Consider the following 13,197-nt stretch of genomic DNA (forward strand, 5'->3'; position numbering starts at 1 on the left):
ATTCTGACTATCATTTTTTTCCGGGCCCATCTTGATGAGCTCAGCTCCGATACCATCCTTACCAGCTGCTTTATTGGTCTTTAGCTGTTGGATGGCATCCTTAACTTCCCTCAAGGTGGGGACTGGTTGGCTTCCATCGTCCGTTAAACTGACGTCATCTCCTCCGCTGCCTTGACTTTCACTGTCTGTACTCTCAGCGCCATTCAATTGTTCCTCGTAGTGCTGCTTCCACCTTTCGATCACCACACGTTCGTCCGTCAATATGCTCCCTGCGTTGAGCTTCTGATAGAACTTGCGTGTTTCTTGAGAACGGCACAGCTGTTCCATTTCCTCGCTCCGCTTCTTCCAGGCGGCGTTTCTTCTCCTGAAAAAGGCGGTTCTGCTGACTCCGCTTCCGTCTATAACGTTCCACGTTTTGCCGGGTACCTTGCTGCAGCGCGACCGCCCGCGCTGCGTCCTTCTCCTCCAGAATCTGTCTGCAATGTTCGTCAAACCAATCGTCCCGTCGACTTCGTCCCATATACCCGACGTTGTTCTCTTCTGCGTCGTTAATGGCTGCTTTAACTGTATTCCAGCATTCCTCAAGAGAGGGCCCCATCGAGCTCACCCTATTCTGGAACGCTGCCTAGAGATGCTGCGCGTGTGTATGCAGTGGCGATACGAGTTTTCTCCAGTCGCTCTAGGTCGTACCGCGGCGTCCGTCGGTACCGCACATTATTGAAGACGGATAGTTTTGGGCGCAGTTTAACCATCACCAGATAGTGGTCAGAGTCGATGTTAGCGCCACGATATGTCCTGACGTCGATAATGTCGGAGAAGTGCTGTCCATCAATCAGAACGTGGTCGATTTGTGATTCTGTCTGCAGTGGTGATCTCCAGGTGTACCGATACGGAAGGCAGTGTTGGAAGTAGGTGCTGCGAATGGCCATATTCTTGGAGGCGGCGAAATCAATTAGTCGTAGGCCGTTTTCGTTCGTCAGCCGGTGTGCGCTGAACTTCCCAATAGTCGGTCTAAACTCCTCCTCTTGGCCAACCTGAGCGTTCAAATCTCCTATGATGATTTTGACGTCGTGGCTTGGGCAGCTGTCGTACTCACGTTCCAGCTGCGCGTAGAATGCGTCCTTATCATCATCAGTGCTTCCGGAGTGTGGGCTATGGACGTTGATTATGCTGAAGTTGAAGAACCGGCCTTTGATCCTCAACCTGCACATTCTTTCATTGATCGGCCACCACCCGATCACGCGCCTTTGCATATCGCCCATCACTATGAAAGCTGTTCCCAGCTCATGTGTGTTGCCGCAGCTCTGGTAGATGGTATGATTACCTCTAAACGTTCGCACCATTCCAACAAACCTCCTGCAGCGCTACGATGCCGAATCCACGGTCCTTGAGCACATAGGCGAGTATGCGTGTGCTCCCGATGAAGTAGAGAGATTTGCAGTTCCACGAACCGAGTTTCCAATCGCTAGTCCCTTTTCGTCGCAGTGGTCTTCGCCGATGGTTCCGGTCCGTACTCTCTTGTTGATTGTTCGTTGCTTATGATTTTTTAAAGGCTGGCTTGCAGGGCCGACACCAAACCCCCTAAATTTCCGGAGGACCATTCCTCCTTATTTCCGGTGGACCATGGTGCACAGTTTCACTTAGAGTCCCTCGCTGGCACTCGGACGATGATCAGCCGCCCCTAACATGGAGAACAGACGCTGTTTTGAGCCGATCCTGACATGGAGAACAGACGCTCAATAAGATTTGCACCTCCAGAGAGGAGCAAACCCCCCCTTCCCTGTCAGCATACGACCATAGTTCCCACCGGGGTTGGTTACCCGATCTTCCCTAAGGTTGCTCGTATCCCGGCCAGCACCGCGGGGAGGTAGGGATAGGAGTTGCTGGGTAAGAGGCTAAGGACCGCGAGATGGGGTCTATTTTATTCCTCCAGGTACGCGAAGTACCAATGGTACCCTTTACCCAGCATATGCCGTGATAGAATTTCCTTTAGAATTTTCGAATATATTCATCTAATCCATGCTGTACGTCCAATTCTGAGAGTGACTGTATTAGGAATTATGACTTGTGTAAACTAAAAATCAAAAAGCAAAATCTAAGCAAAGTTTCAGGGTCGAAATATAGGGGCATTCCATTCCAACTAAATAATGGGTTCCGACGGGTGTCTGATGCCGTTATCTCCATATTTTTAACAATAGATACATGCTTCTATTGGTCAATTAATTATATTTCATCAAACCAATAACGATATTTTAATCCCAAACACAAGCAAAATTAGGACCACTTTTGCGTGAAATTAGGAACCATCCATTTCATGCGCGAAATAAGGAACATACAATGGTCTCAGATTCAGACAGCAATTTTTTTTATATAGCTGCAAAATTCGCAATTTTTGAAGACCCGGAATCATTCAACTACGTGATGCAGCAGCAAATGTTCCCAAATGGGCACTACATGTTTTTCTATGAACGTTTCAACTTTGTCAGATCTTAAGTTTGCAAAATTATGGTACTTCACTGTAGCTCATTTCTTAAATATGTATTACTAAATAACAGGTATCAGGTATCAGAACGTCGGCTCAGGAGGCACGTTCCCCTCAATTTGGGAGATTTGTGCCATCGCCTTCACTGGCCTTTCTCATCATTTACCTGACGGAAAAGGAAGTGAAAAGGGGAAAGGAAGGGGAAGTGAAGTTGGAAAGGAGAATGGAACCATTTATAGGAAAGCCAATCAGCTAGGGACTAAAGAGAGGTGTCACAAAAACACAGAGGACATAACAATGGACGAACGTCAAAGACGAAACACAGAGTGCACTGTGAAAAAGGCATAATGCGAATCGATATAGGTGACAATCACAAAGTACATTGTAAAAATCGCATAATGCGAATCCATATAGGTGGCAATTTGTTGAAAACTAAGTAAAACACATTTTCATAACCCCATTCTTATTGAACCTCACGTTGAGATTGAACAAGAGTAGCCGAACCCGAACGTCAAGAACGAAACACAGAGTACACTGTGAAAAATGCATAATGCGAATCCATATAGGTAACATACACAAAGTACATTGTAAAAAAACGCATAATGCGAATCCATATAAGTGACAATTTGTTGAAAACTAAGTAAAACACATATTCATAACCCCACTCTTATTTAACCTCACGTTGAGATTGAACAAGAGTAACCGAAGCCGAACGTCAAGGACGAGACACAGAGTACACTGTGAAAAACGCATAATGCGAATCCATATAGGTAACATACACAAAGTACATTGTAAAAAACGCATAATGCGAATCCATATAGGTGACAATTTGTTGAAAACTAAGTAAAACACATATCCATAACCCCACTCTGAACGTCAAGGACTAGACACAGAGTACACTGTGAAAAACGCATAATGCGAATCCATAAAGGTAACATACACAAAGTACATTGTAAAAAACGCATAATGCGAATCCATATAGGTGACAATTTGTTGAAAACTAAGTAAAACACATATTCATAACCCCACTCTTATTTAACCTCACGTTGAGATTGAACAAGAGTAGCCGAAGCCAAACGTCAAGGACGAGACACAGAGTATACTGTGAAAAAACGCATAATCGAATCTATATAATCCATAATCGAATCCATATAGGTAACATACACAAAGCACATTGTAAAAAACGCATAATGCGAATCCATATAGGTTTCAATTTGTTGAAAACTAATTAAAACACTATGAATAATCTTATTCAACCTCACGATGAGGTTGAATAAGAGTGGCCGATTATCTCGGAGAAATAAAAAGTCAACTACGCCATAGCTCCGGTTAGCGCAGCGAGGGCTAAAATACTGTGAAGGGGGCCCTGGTGCTTCACAGGCTCCGTTTGCGGTTAGGTTCTTATTAGACCCCCCTAACCATTCATTCGTAGGCACGGTAAGCATAAAGCCGCATCACACCGAAAATTAGGGGTCACCTGCATGATGGACTTTTACCACTGGAACAGGCAATCCGTAATGTTATTCTTAGCCAGATAACCAGCTGCCGACACCACACGGCTATCTAGGCTGTTCGTGGAGAGAAGTTGACATTGACTTTACGTCAACTCTCAATCTTAAGTTTGCAAAATTATGGTACTTCACTGTAGTTCATTTCTTAAATATGTATTACTAAATAACAACAAATAACATTAAAATTATGTTTAATTCGCAGGACTTCGGTGACATGATTCCTGGACATGGTGGCATCATGGATCGTTTCGATTGCCAGTTCCTGATGGCTACCTTCGTCAATGTGTACATCTCCAGTTTCATCCGCTCGGCTTCACCACAAAAGCTGCTGAACATGGTAGATCTAATTAACTCATGTTGAGTAACCTTCACTTACCTTTGTTTTGAACTTTTGCAGGTTTACAGTCTCAAACCGGAACAGCAGCTACAGTTGTTCAACCAACTGAAGGAGAGTCTTGAAGAGCGAAACATTATCAATCAATTGAATTAATTCTTCAATTGACATCATTCAGTAGAGATAGAGTAAACAAAGGCAGGGCGCAGCCGGAATGTGACCGTACTGATTATATTCACCCAACTAAATGTCGACGATCGACTCGAGTCACCCAGCAACCCCAAACCAGAAACAAGATTCTTTATTAGGATTACCGGATGGCACTCCATCTCACATAACCATCACCAGGAGAACTAAATAAGTACTTGTTGAATAGATCAATGTGTTTTGGAGTAGTAACTACTGGATATTTAAGAGATATGTTTAGCATGACGTTGCTATCTACGGTGAGATTTTATACGCTAATATCCTGGTTTATTTATTGGCATCGCATTTTTAATACCTATTATCTTTTGAGTTGATATAATGCGTTATTTGTTTCGGCGGTTGAAAAGATTACTTTCAAATAAAAGGTGTGGTTTCATAATAAGATCGCATTCGGATGAATAACAAACGCCAAATTCAGCCTAGTTGTCTTCTACATTCCGATGGTACCGTAGGAAACAAAATAGATGACTTCTTTTAGTTCATGCTCTATTGCGAGGCGTGTTCAACCATATCCGTCGTAAGTCATCAGCACCCAATGGGTTGCGAACAACGATACGGATGTGGTAATGCTAAGAGTGCAATTTTATGTCACTAGCCTTATTCTGTTACCTTTAATTGATTGTTTTTATTTAAGTAACTTTAAGAGAGTATTTTCCAACCGTTCACTATTTCGGCTGGGTATTAGAGCTTTATAATTCTTCAATATGTATAAACAGACGGTTCTAGGCTATTATTAAGTATTTGACGTAATTAGTTGCATGTTTTTCAGGGCTGTATCTGATTTTAACACGCATTTTATGATATTACGAAAAAAACTTCTATGCTTAGTCTCGAAACCACATAATTATTTCGCAGAAATCACCAACCAAACATGCTCCCAACCAATTTATTTAAAATTCATTCAATGGCTTTTTTTCTATTATTATCACCTCTAGATTACAATTAACACTGTTCATATAAACCAAGAAATAGAATTTACGATATGTTATGTGATCTTCCCTGGACATAATTACCAAAAAAAAAAAAACAAATAGTAAAATTGAAGAGGAATTATTGTAGAGAAAATTCCCAAACGTAAGCATCTATATTTAAAAATATATATTTAAATGTGAATTCTGAACGTGACTGTTAACCAAACATAAATTTCAAGAATAGAATCGTCAGACCATCAGATTAAAAACAAAAAAAAACAGCTGGAAATTTTGCGCTATGATACATTGACAAATGTGTAGTTATTACTATAATAACTTTGCTTTCAGAAGCGAAGGAATCACGCTAAACATGGGAAAGGTGTTGAGAAATGTAGTACAGGAAAATATTGTCTAGAACTTGACATAAGAACGATCTTTTGTAATGGAAATAGGTGCATAGACTCATGTCTAGTGTGTTGATGGCTATACTAAATACCAACTGGTAGATTGCAATAACAGTACGATAGAAATCGACAAAGAAATGATACATTTAGATTTAATAAACAGAACTCCCTATTTGTAACTGTATATGTAAATCTTGTTTTATTGTCTGCAACATTACTTCGAATTCCGATTTGTGACAACACCAGTGGTTATGGTGTTTTTATGTCTATGTATCTATTTAGATCTATCGTAACATTACTCGTATCCTTAGTGATTAAGTGTATGCCGAATTACTCCAGTACCATCAGGGCACCCGATTGAAGCGATTTGGATAGGAAGAGTGGAATCGCCAACTTCCTATTGTTAACATCTCGTGGATAAAGGGCGGGCTCTTCTCCCCATCTATTGGGTCAATCTGGGAAACGAGGGCTAGGTTATATTATTGTCTGTACTAACTTTCTTCTGGAAGGAGATTCTCTATTCATCCCGTGGATTCGCATAAGTGTCTCTGCTTATGGAACCACCCCACCCATTTTTGGCCCTTCATACAGGAGTTTGATGAAATACAAACAATAATATAATCATGATCAAATCGTTTGTCAGATATGGCCAGTGCTATCGGCAGGTGCCTTGCTACAATAGATGATAGTATCATCATCATCATCATCAAGTGTATACCGAATTACTCCAGTGTCTCATCATTATCTTCCATCTATGATATCCCCAGGATTAAGCGCTATCTAAAAGACTATTTCAGAAACAAGAATCTTAAATCTGAACGTAAAAAAATTGGTTAAGATCGGTGCAACAGAAAAAAGTTATATTAAAAAATTGAGTATATCTATTAATGCGGGACAGAGTGTAGTGCCCTGGGGGACGCTTACGATGATTTTTTATTTATTTATTCTTGTCTTCGTCTTGAATTTATAAATTCCACAGACTGATTTCTATACTAAGTTTCTAATTCTACTTTTAAACAGGGACACATTAAAATCAAAAACATCACTAACATTATTAAAAAGTCTAACACAATTGTCAAGTGGGTTGTTATAAACCGTAGGCAGTTCCACATATGCCTTCCAATATTGAAAAGTCCCTCAAATGGAGCTGACGAGAAGGTGTATAAAATGATGTTTCTTAAAAGTGAAGGGCTATCTACGTTATTCACGATGAGATCAAACATGAAAAGTCTAGCAAGTTTTTTTCGTCTCAAATCTAATGTTTCTAAATCGATTAATCTGCAACGGTTGCAATAGTCTGGAAGATTAGATGGGTCGTTCCATGGAAGCTGTCGAAGTGCGTATAGGGCCGTACAGATATTACTTAAGCACTTATGGGGGGGTGGTTCGTCATTTTCTTACGCACCATATAATTGAAAGATCATTTGTATGAAAAAAATCTTACATGGGGGGAGGGGGATTCGAAAAACCCAGAAAAATGCTTACGTAATATGTGTACGACCCCTATCGTACGAAGCTGCGTTGAACCCTCTCCATACGAATGATTTGAGTTGTGTGATGGGGTGACCATACGCACACTGCGTATTCCATTATGTTACGAACGAACGAGCAGTATAAAGCCTTCAGAGCGTGAACATCCGTGAAACCGTATGTGTTGCGACGAATAAATCCCAGTGCCGTGAATGCTTTTTCTGTTGTCGTACTAACGTGCTCATTGAATCTAAGTTTATTGTCTATAATTACACCCAAATCACGGATAGTTTGAACTCGATCCAGGGCAACCGAGTTGACGCAATATTCAAACTCAGTTTGAAATTGGCGGCGTGAAAACGAAATAACCTTACATTTGCCAACGTTCAGTTCTATCCATTTTCGATGCACCATAGCTGAAGCTCGTCTATATCAGCTTGAAGGGCACAGCAGTCAAGATACGATGAGATTACTTTGTAAATTTTGAGATCATCGGCATAGAGCAACAGATGCGATTTTAAACGGTAGCACAAATCGTTCACGAAGAGAATGAACAACAAAGGTCCCAGAACGCTGCCTTGAGGGACGCCTGATGTGATGGCAATAGTGCGAGAACGTGATCCATTTATGTTGACAAACGCCTTTCCTCCACTCAGATAAGACAGTAGCCATCCAGTGAGCCATTCGGGTAATCCAAGGTGTCGGAATTTGGCTATTGCGAGATCATGAGGAACCTTGTCGAACGCCTTCGAAAAATCAAAATATATGGCATCCACTTGTCGACGACTTTCAATTTCCGTAGAGAGATTATTCACAAAGGTCATTAGATTGGTTGTTGTCGAGCGCTTTTTAACAAAACCGTGCTGCATATCTGATATCAGCGGAAGAGAAGCTGTGTACAAAACGCTGTGAACCAGACCTTCAAACACCTTGGCCAGGCAACATAATATAGTTTTCCACAGCAAGATTATCAACAGACTTGAAGATCGGAGTAATTGAGTTTCCATGCTACTGGAAAAGTACTATCATTGATCGATCTATTGAAGATAAGCGTTAATGGCAACAGAAAATTAGGAGCACATTCTTTTAAAAACAGCGGTGGTAGATTGTCCACACCAGATCCTTTCGACGCGTCGAGATTCAGCAAAGCTGACAAAATATCCCTCTGGTTCACTACTAAGGATGGGCAATTCATGTCGAAAGCCGGGCCTGTGCTCATACTAGTCGGAGAGAAAGTTGTTGGAGCAGTGCTGTATACACTCTCGAAAAAATCCGCAAACAGGTTCGCAACTCCTTTTGGTGAGTCAGCAACGGCATCGTTGAAAGTCATTTCGGCAGGAATACGGTTTGTGCTTTTTCTGCTTTTGATATAGGACCAGAATGAAGCAGGATTTTCTTTTGCAGTTGTCTCTAATCGAACAATGTAACTACGGAAAGCAATTTCCTGGCTATTACTGTATTGCGATTCGAGAGAGCGAAGACTGTTCAAATTCTCATCCGTTCGGGAACGGAAGTAGCGTTTACGCGACTTACGGATAACGTTCCGGAGATGTTGTAATTCCGGTGTCCACCAAGGTTGTCGGTAAGCAGCTCGTCTTCTCCTTTTGAGCGGAACATGGGTCTGCAGAATATCGAATATTTTTTCGTAGAAAATACATACCATGGAATCGGTGTCTGTAGCATGAATCATTTCCGTCCAATCCACGCTCGACATTGCGCTATTCAAGTCAGAAAAATTACATCGCCGGAAGTCGAAATCAAAGCTATCGGAGTGGACAAGATACCTAGCGTGCTGCACACAGTAGTCAAGGACGAACGGTTTGTGATGATTGTCCATTTTAAGAAGTGGTGTCGGCGGTTGAATAAGATCAGCGGCATTCAGATCGCTTACAAAAGCCAGGTCGATGTCGTGTGCTTTGGAACTCGCACCGCTGATTGAGACCCGGAATGGCTTTCATGCCATACATTGTCGAATGCCTTCTCGACATCGAGTAAGCCAAACTGAGGACTGAGGAAACCGCATGAGGACGTTGATAGCTCGCGTCAGTTGGTGTACGGTTGATCGACTGGTCTTCGAGCAAGATGTTGTGGTGTTCAGCAGATGCAAGTATCCGGCAGTGAAACGCTTTTTTAAACAATTAAACAAATTGTAAAATTCTGAGAGAAGGCTGTAAGGAATGGGACTGATAGGAAAGGAAGGATCTTTCCCAGGCTTCCGGATGGAGATGAGATTCGTTGACTTCCAGGACGATGGGAAGTAGCTGAGACGGAGACACCGAAAAACTATCCGCGAGAGGAGGGGAAAGTGGGGTAAGATGGCCTTATGGGGCAAGACATTAAGTGAGCATTATATTCACATTATTATTACAAGGGATGGTTCACAATAATGTAAAAGGGCTATACTGCCGTTCTACGCATGCTTGTACCAAATTCAAAAAATGACAAATGAGAAAACTGCATTTGAAATTGAACACTAATTTTCATTGCTGGCGTATAACCATAATGCAATATGAGATTATTACATCACAGAACCATTCAGAAGACTTAATTTCATTGAAATCATTTTTATTTTCCACTCACAAATAGAATTTGCGACAACGATCTTGAAAATAGTTTGGCGGGACAGTTATGCCGAGAAATAGAGCACTTGTTTTATGGTTTCTACGCATACCAGCCCCGTTCAATGCATGCTTTCGTGAATGACTACTGCGATTGACATATGTCTCCACATGCTTCATCTATGGAAGTGAACCTTCCACGTGGTTGAAATCGCTTAGAATGAGTACTGTACAAATTGCCCCCATTAAACCTGTGCAACAGGCTAAGATTGCAAGATCTAAACAGAAAATGCTATTTCGATGTGGGTTGCTCAATAAAATAACAGAATTCGCCAGAGGGATGAATTGAATCACCGCGATACAATTATGCGTAGAAATTAAGCAATGGGACAAATAGACTTGATGTTGTTTTCAATGATTTTCCGAACAAAGCTCGAAATCTGTTAGAGTTTTCTAAAAGTATACATCACAGGCCTGGTAGCGGGTCACTTTTTAGTGACTTGGTCACTTTTTTCGGGCTAGTCACTAAAAAGTCTCTTTTTTCGACCTCAAGTCACTAAAGTCACTTTTTCTCGCAAAAAGTCACTATTTTCAACTATTTTGAAACTATTGACCAAGATTTTTTTATAAAGTTTCATGTATCCATCGGATGATGCTTTGTTCATGCAGAAATGAAATTACGGATCTTGGAAAAATTATCGCTCGGAATCTGGTTGCTCTTATTGGCATTTCGCCATTTCATTGAAGGTGTTTCACGTCACAATTTATAAATTGGTATACAGTCATGCAAGCAGAAGACCTGTCGATTTCAAGTTTTCTTAAAACTCAATACAGTAGGGGAAGGTGGGGAGACAAATGATCGTTATGCGGCGAGTTATTTTTTTGATAGACAACCTTACTAACTCTATAATTTACTGTGTTTTGTTCCTCCTAAAGTTGTTTTTTTAGTGGCCACGCAAAATTCGAACAACTTCTCCCGATAATGAACAAATGCTATCATTTTTTCACAGCAAAAATCCATAAATATGCAGATGAAGAGATAAAAATGCCAACACTCCACCACAATTTCAGGATTTTTGGATTTTGAGTTGTTGCCTCAATTTGAGGGGACTTGATCCCTCATTAGTCATCCATATATAATATAATATAAAAAATTTGGCTAAAAAATTCGAGAAAATATAATTTATTCTCAATTGTTTTGTAATTGGACAGATGTAATGAAGGGTTTTGCTGTAAAAAATATTTATTTAGTAGATATAATAGAAAGGAGATTAAGTCTCCCCAATTTTGAAGATTGCATGCGCTGTCGAATTCCATAGCAAAAATCGTTCATGAATACTAATCCCAGGCTCGTTGTACATGAATCTTCATATTTTTTTTTGTTTCGTTGTCTACCAAAACGATCCGTACTTTTGTTCCTGTCGCACTAAAAATTACAAAAACTTCCGTGGCACCAGTGACAAATCGCATATTTCTCTGCATCTTTCTAAAGTAGTTGTTCAGCTAATCCAATTATCGTAATTTTCACTCATTCTCAAGAGAAGAAAATGCTCATTCACGCAGATTTTCGCAGAGAAATCATTTTCGGGAAAGAAAAACAGGTGTTATGAGTGATAACCATATTTCGCTCACTTCCAATGGAGTAAAACTGATTTGCTTGCAAGACTACTCATAGTTTTGAGTAGTCCTGCTTTTGACTGATATTGAGTAAAATTTTCGTGGGGTTAAAAGAGAGGGCAATACAATTTTATCTAGTCACTATCTTTTTAAAACCAGTTTATAAGATACTGGAACTTTATTAATCAGTGTTTATTGATACTTATGTCAAAGACGGATCATCATAAAGATGTTTCATGGACAAATCAGCAGAATTTGAAGGAGTGCCACTATTTTACAAGGGTTACCGCTTAGGATTGCCATCTTGCCCCACTTTCCCCTACTCGAAGAACAGAGCACTCATGTGTTTAAGTTCGAGATTCAGGATGCTGTCTAAGCCTAGGGCCTATATGTTTTCTACGATTTGATACAGGCCGTTAATTCGCATAACTGAGACCTCCAACTTCTTCGGAAAGTCACTGGGAGTTAGATGGATGTTGTTAGCATGCTTGTTAACGGCTGCTTCGCGTGTACTGACCATGTTTTGTCCAAGATTATGTGAGCTGACAAAGTGTCGACTTATTTCGGCGAACTTCTCTGCAGGAGTTACCAAGCGATTCTTAGAGCCATTGTTGTCTAGTTTTATAACAGGTGGAATAGGCCGAGGCTTGAATATTAGAATTTTGGTCAATTTCCAGAACGGCTTAACACAATCAGGAAGAGCGCTGATCTTATTGGAGAAATCACCATTCCATTCCGGTCTGGATGATTTTTATCAAGCGATTGCAACATGTCTTAATCGCAGGCAGCTCAGTACGCTGGTACTGCTGGAGTGACATTTCGCAGACGAATAGAATCTTTGGTAAGTGTATCAATGGTTGGGGTGTTGCTTACCTGACGAGCTGTTGGTACATGTTGCTCCCGTTCCACCGAAATCGTTTATTCGATTGAGCGCAGCTGCAAGTCTTTGTCCTCCCCCTCCGCATCGTAGTTGATGTTGGAATCGACAACCTCATGGAACCGTTCCCAGTTTGCTCGGTAGTAATCTCGCCGGGACTGCAGATGCCGATTTACCGAGGAGCTCACTTCCGCCACCACCGGATAGTAGTCCGAGCTGAGCTCCTGGTAGACTATCGGCTGCTGTGCTCGAATGTGGCCTTCCTTCATTTCGTTGTTCCAGATTGTGCTGTTTCGAGTGCCGCTTGATGTTTGGCATTCTGGTCTGCGACAATGATGTACTGAGCTTGCCTCTGTGTTAGCTTGACGATATCTCTCCGAAGGGCGGCCGATGAGCCGGCTTTGTATTTGTATTTGTCTACATGAAATTGTTAAATCTAATGGTGGTCAAACAATAGAAAACATTAAAGACGGCCCAGCAGACCGCATTGTGCTTTCGTGCTGTGTGGTTCTATTTTCTCTCTTTGCTGAGGGAAGTTTTTAATACTTCCCTAAGCTATTTTAATTTCAACAGTGCTTCTCAGCGCTATTTGTACCCACTGATCCCGTTACGATATTTGCAAGGACCCGTTCCTTCGTTTTACGTTGCGGAAGTAAAATTCCGGCAAACGGTGGTAATCCTGCAGGGACACCGTTCTGGAAAAAAAAACTCTTAGAAGGTCACGTCTCCACGCTCAGCAATGAGTATTAATTAAAACAAGAGTAAGGGTAGTCTCTGAATTCTCCATTTCCTTCTAAGAAACAAGATTTCAAGACCGTCCTGCCAA

The 13,197-nt window shown here is 41.2% G+C and overlaps 1 protein-coding gene across 1 annotated transcript in view; it reads left to right on the forward strand.

The window, feature by feature from the left end:
• Window positions 1-6,033, forward strand: part of LOC134204908 (phosphatidate cytidylyltransferase, photoreceptor-specific-like) — a 107,071-nt gene extending 101,038 nt beyond the window's left edge. The window contains exons 7-8 of the mRNA XM_062679715.1: window positions 4,196-4,330; window positions 4,391-6,033. Of these exons, the coding sequence (XP_062535699.1) occupies window positions 4,196-4,330; window positions 4,391-4,483 (228 nt within the window). The 3' untranslated portion in view covers window positions 4,484-6,033. The remainder of the gene's footprint in view (window positions 1-4,195; window positions 4,331-4,390) is intronic.
• Window positions 6,034-13,197: the final 7,164 nt, after the last annotated feature.

Source organism: Armigeres subalbatus, unplaced genomic scaffold (genome assembly GCF_024139115.2).
Source record: "Armigeres subalbatus isolate Guangzhou_Male unplaced genomic scaffold, GZ_Asu_2 Contig948, whole genome shotgun sequence".
Lineage (NCBI taxonomy): Eukaryota > Metazoa > Arthropoda > Insecta > Diptera > Culicidae > Armigeres > Armigeres subalbatus.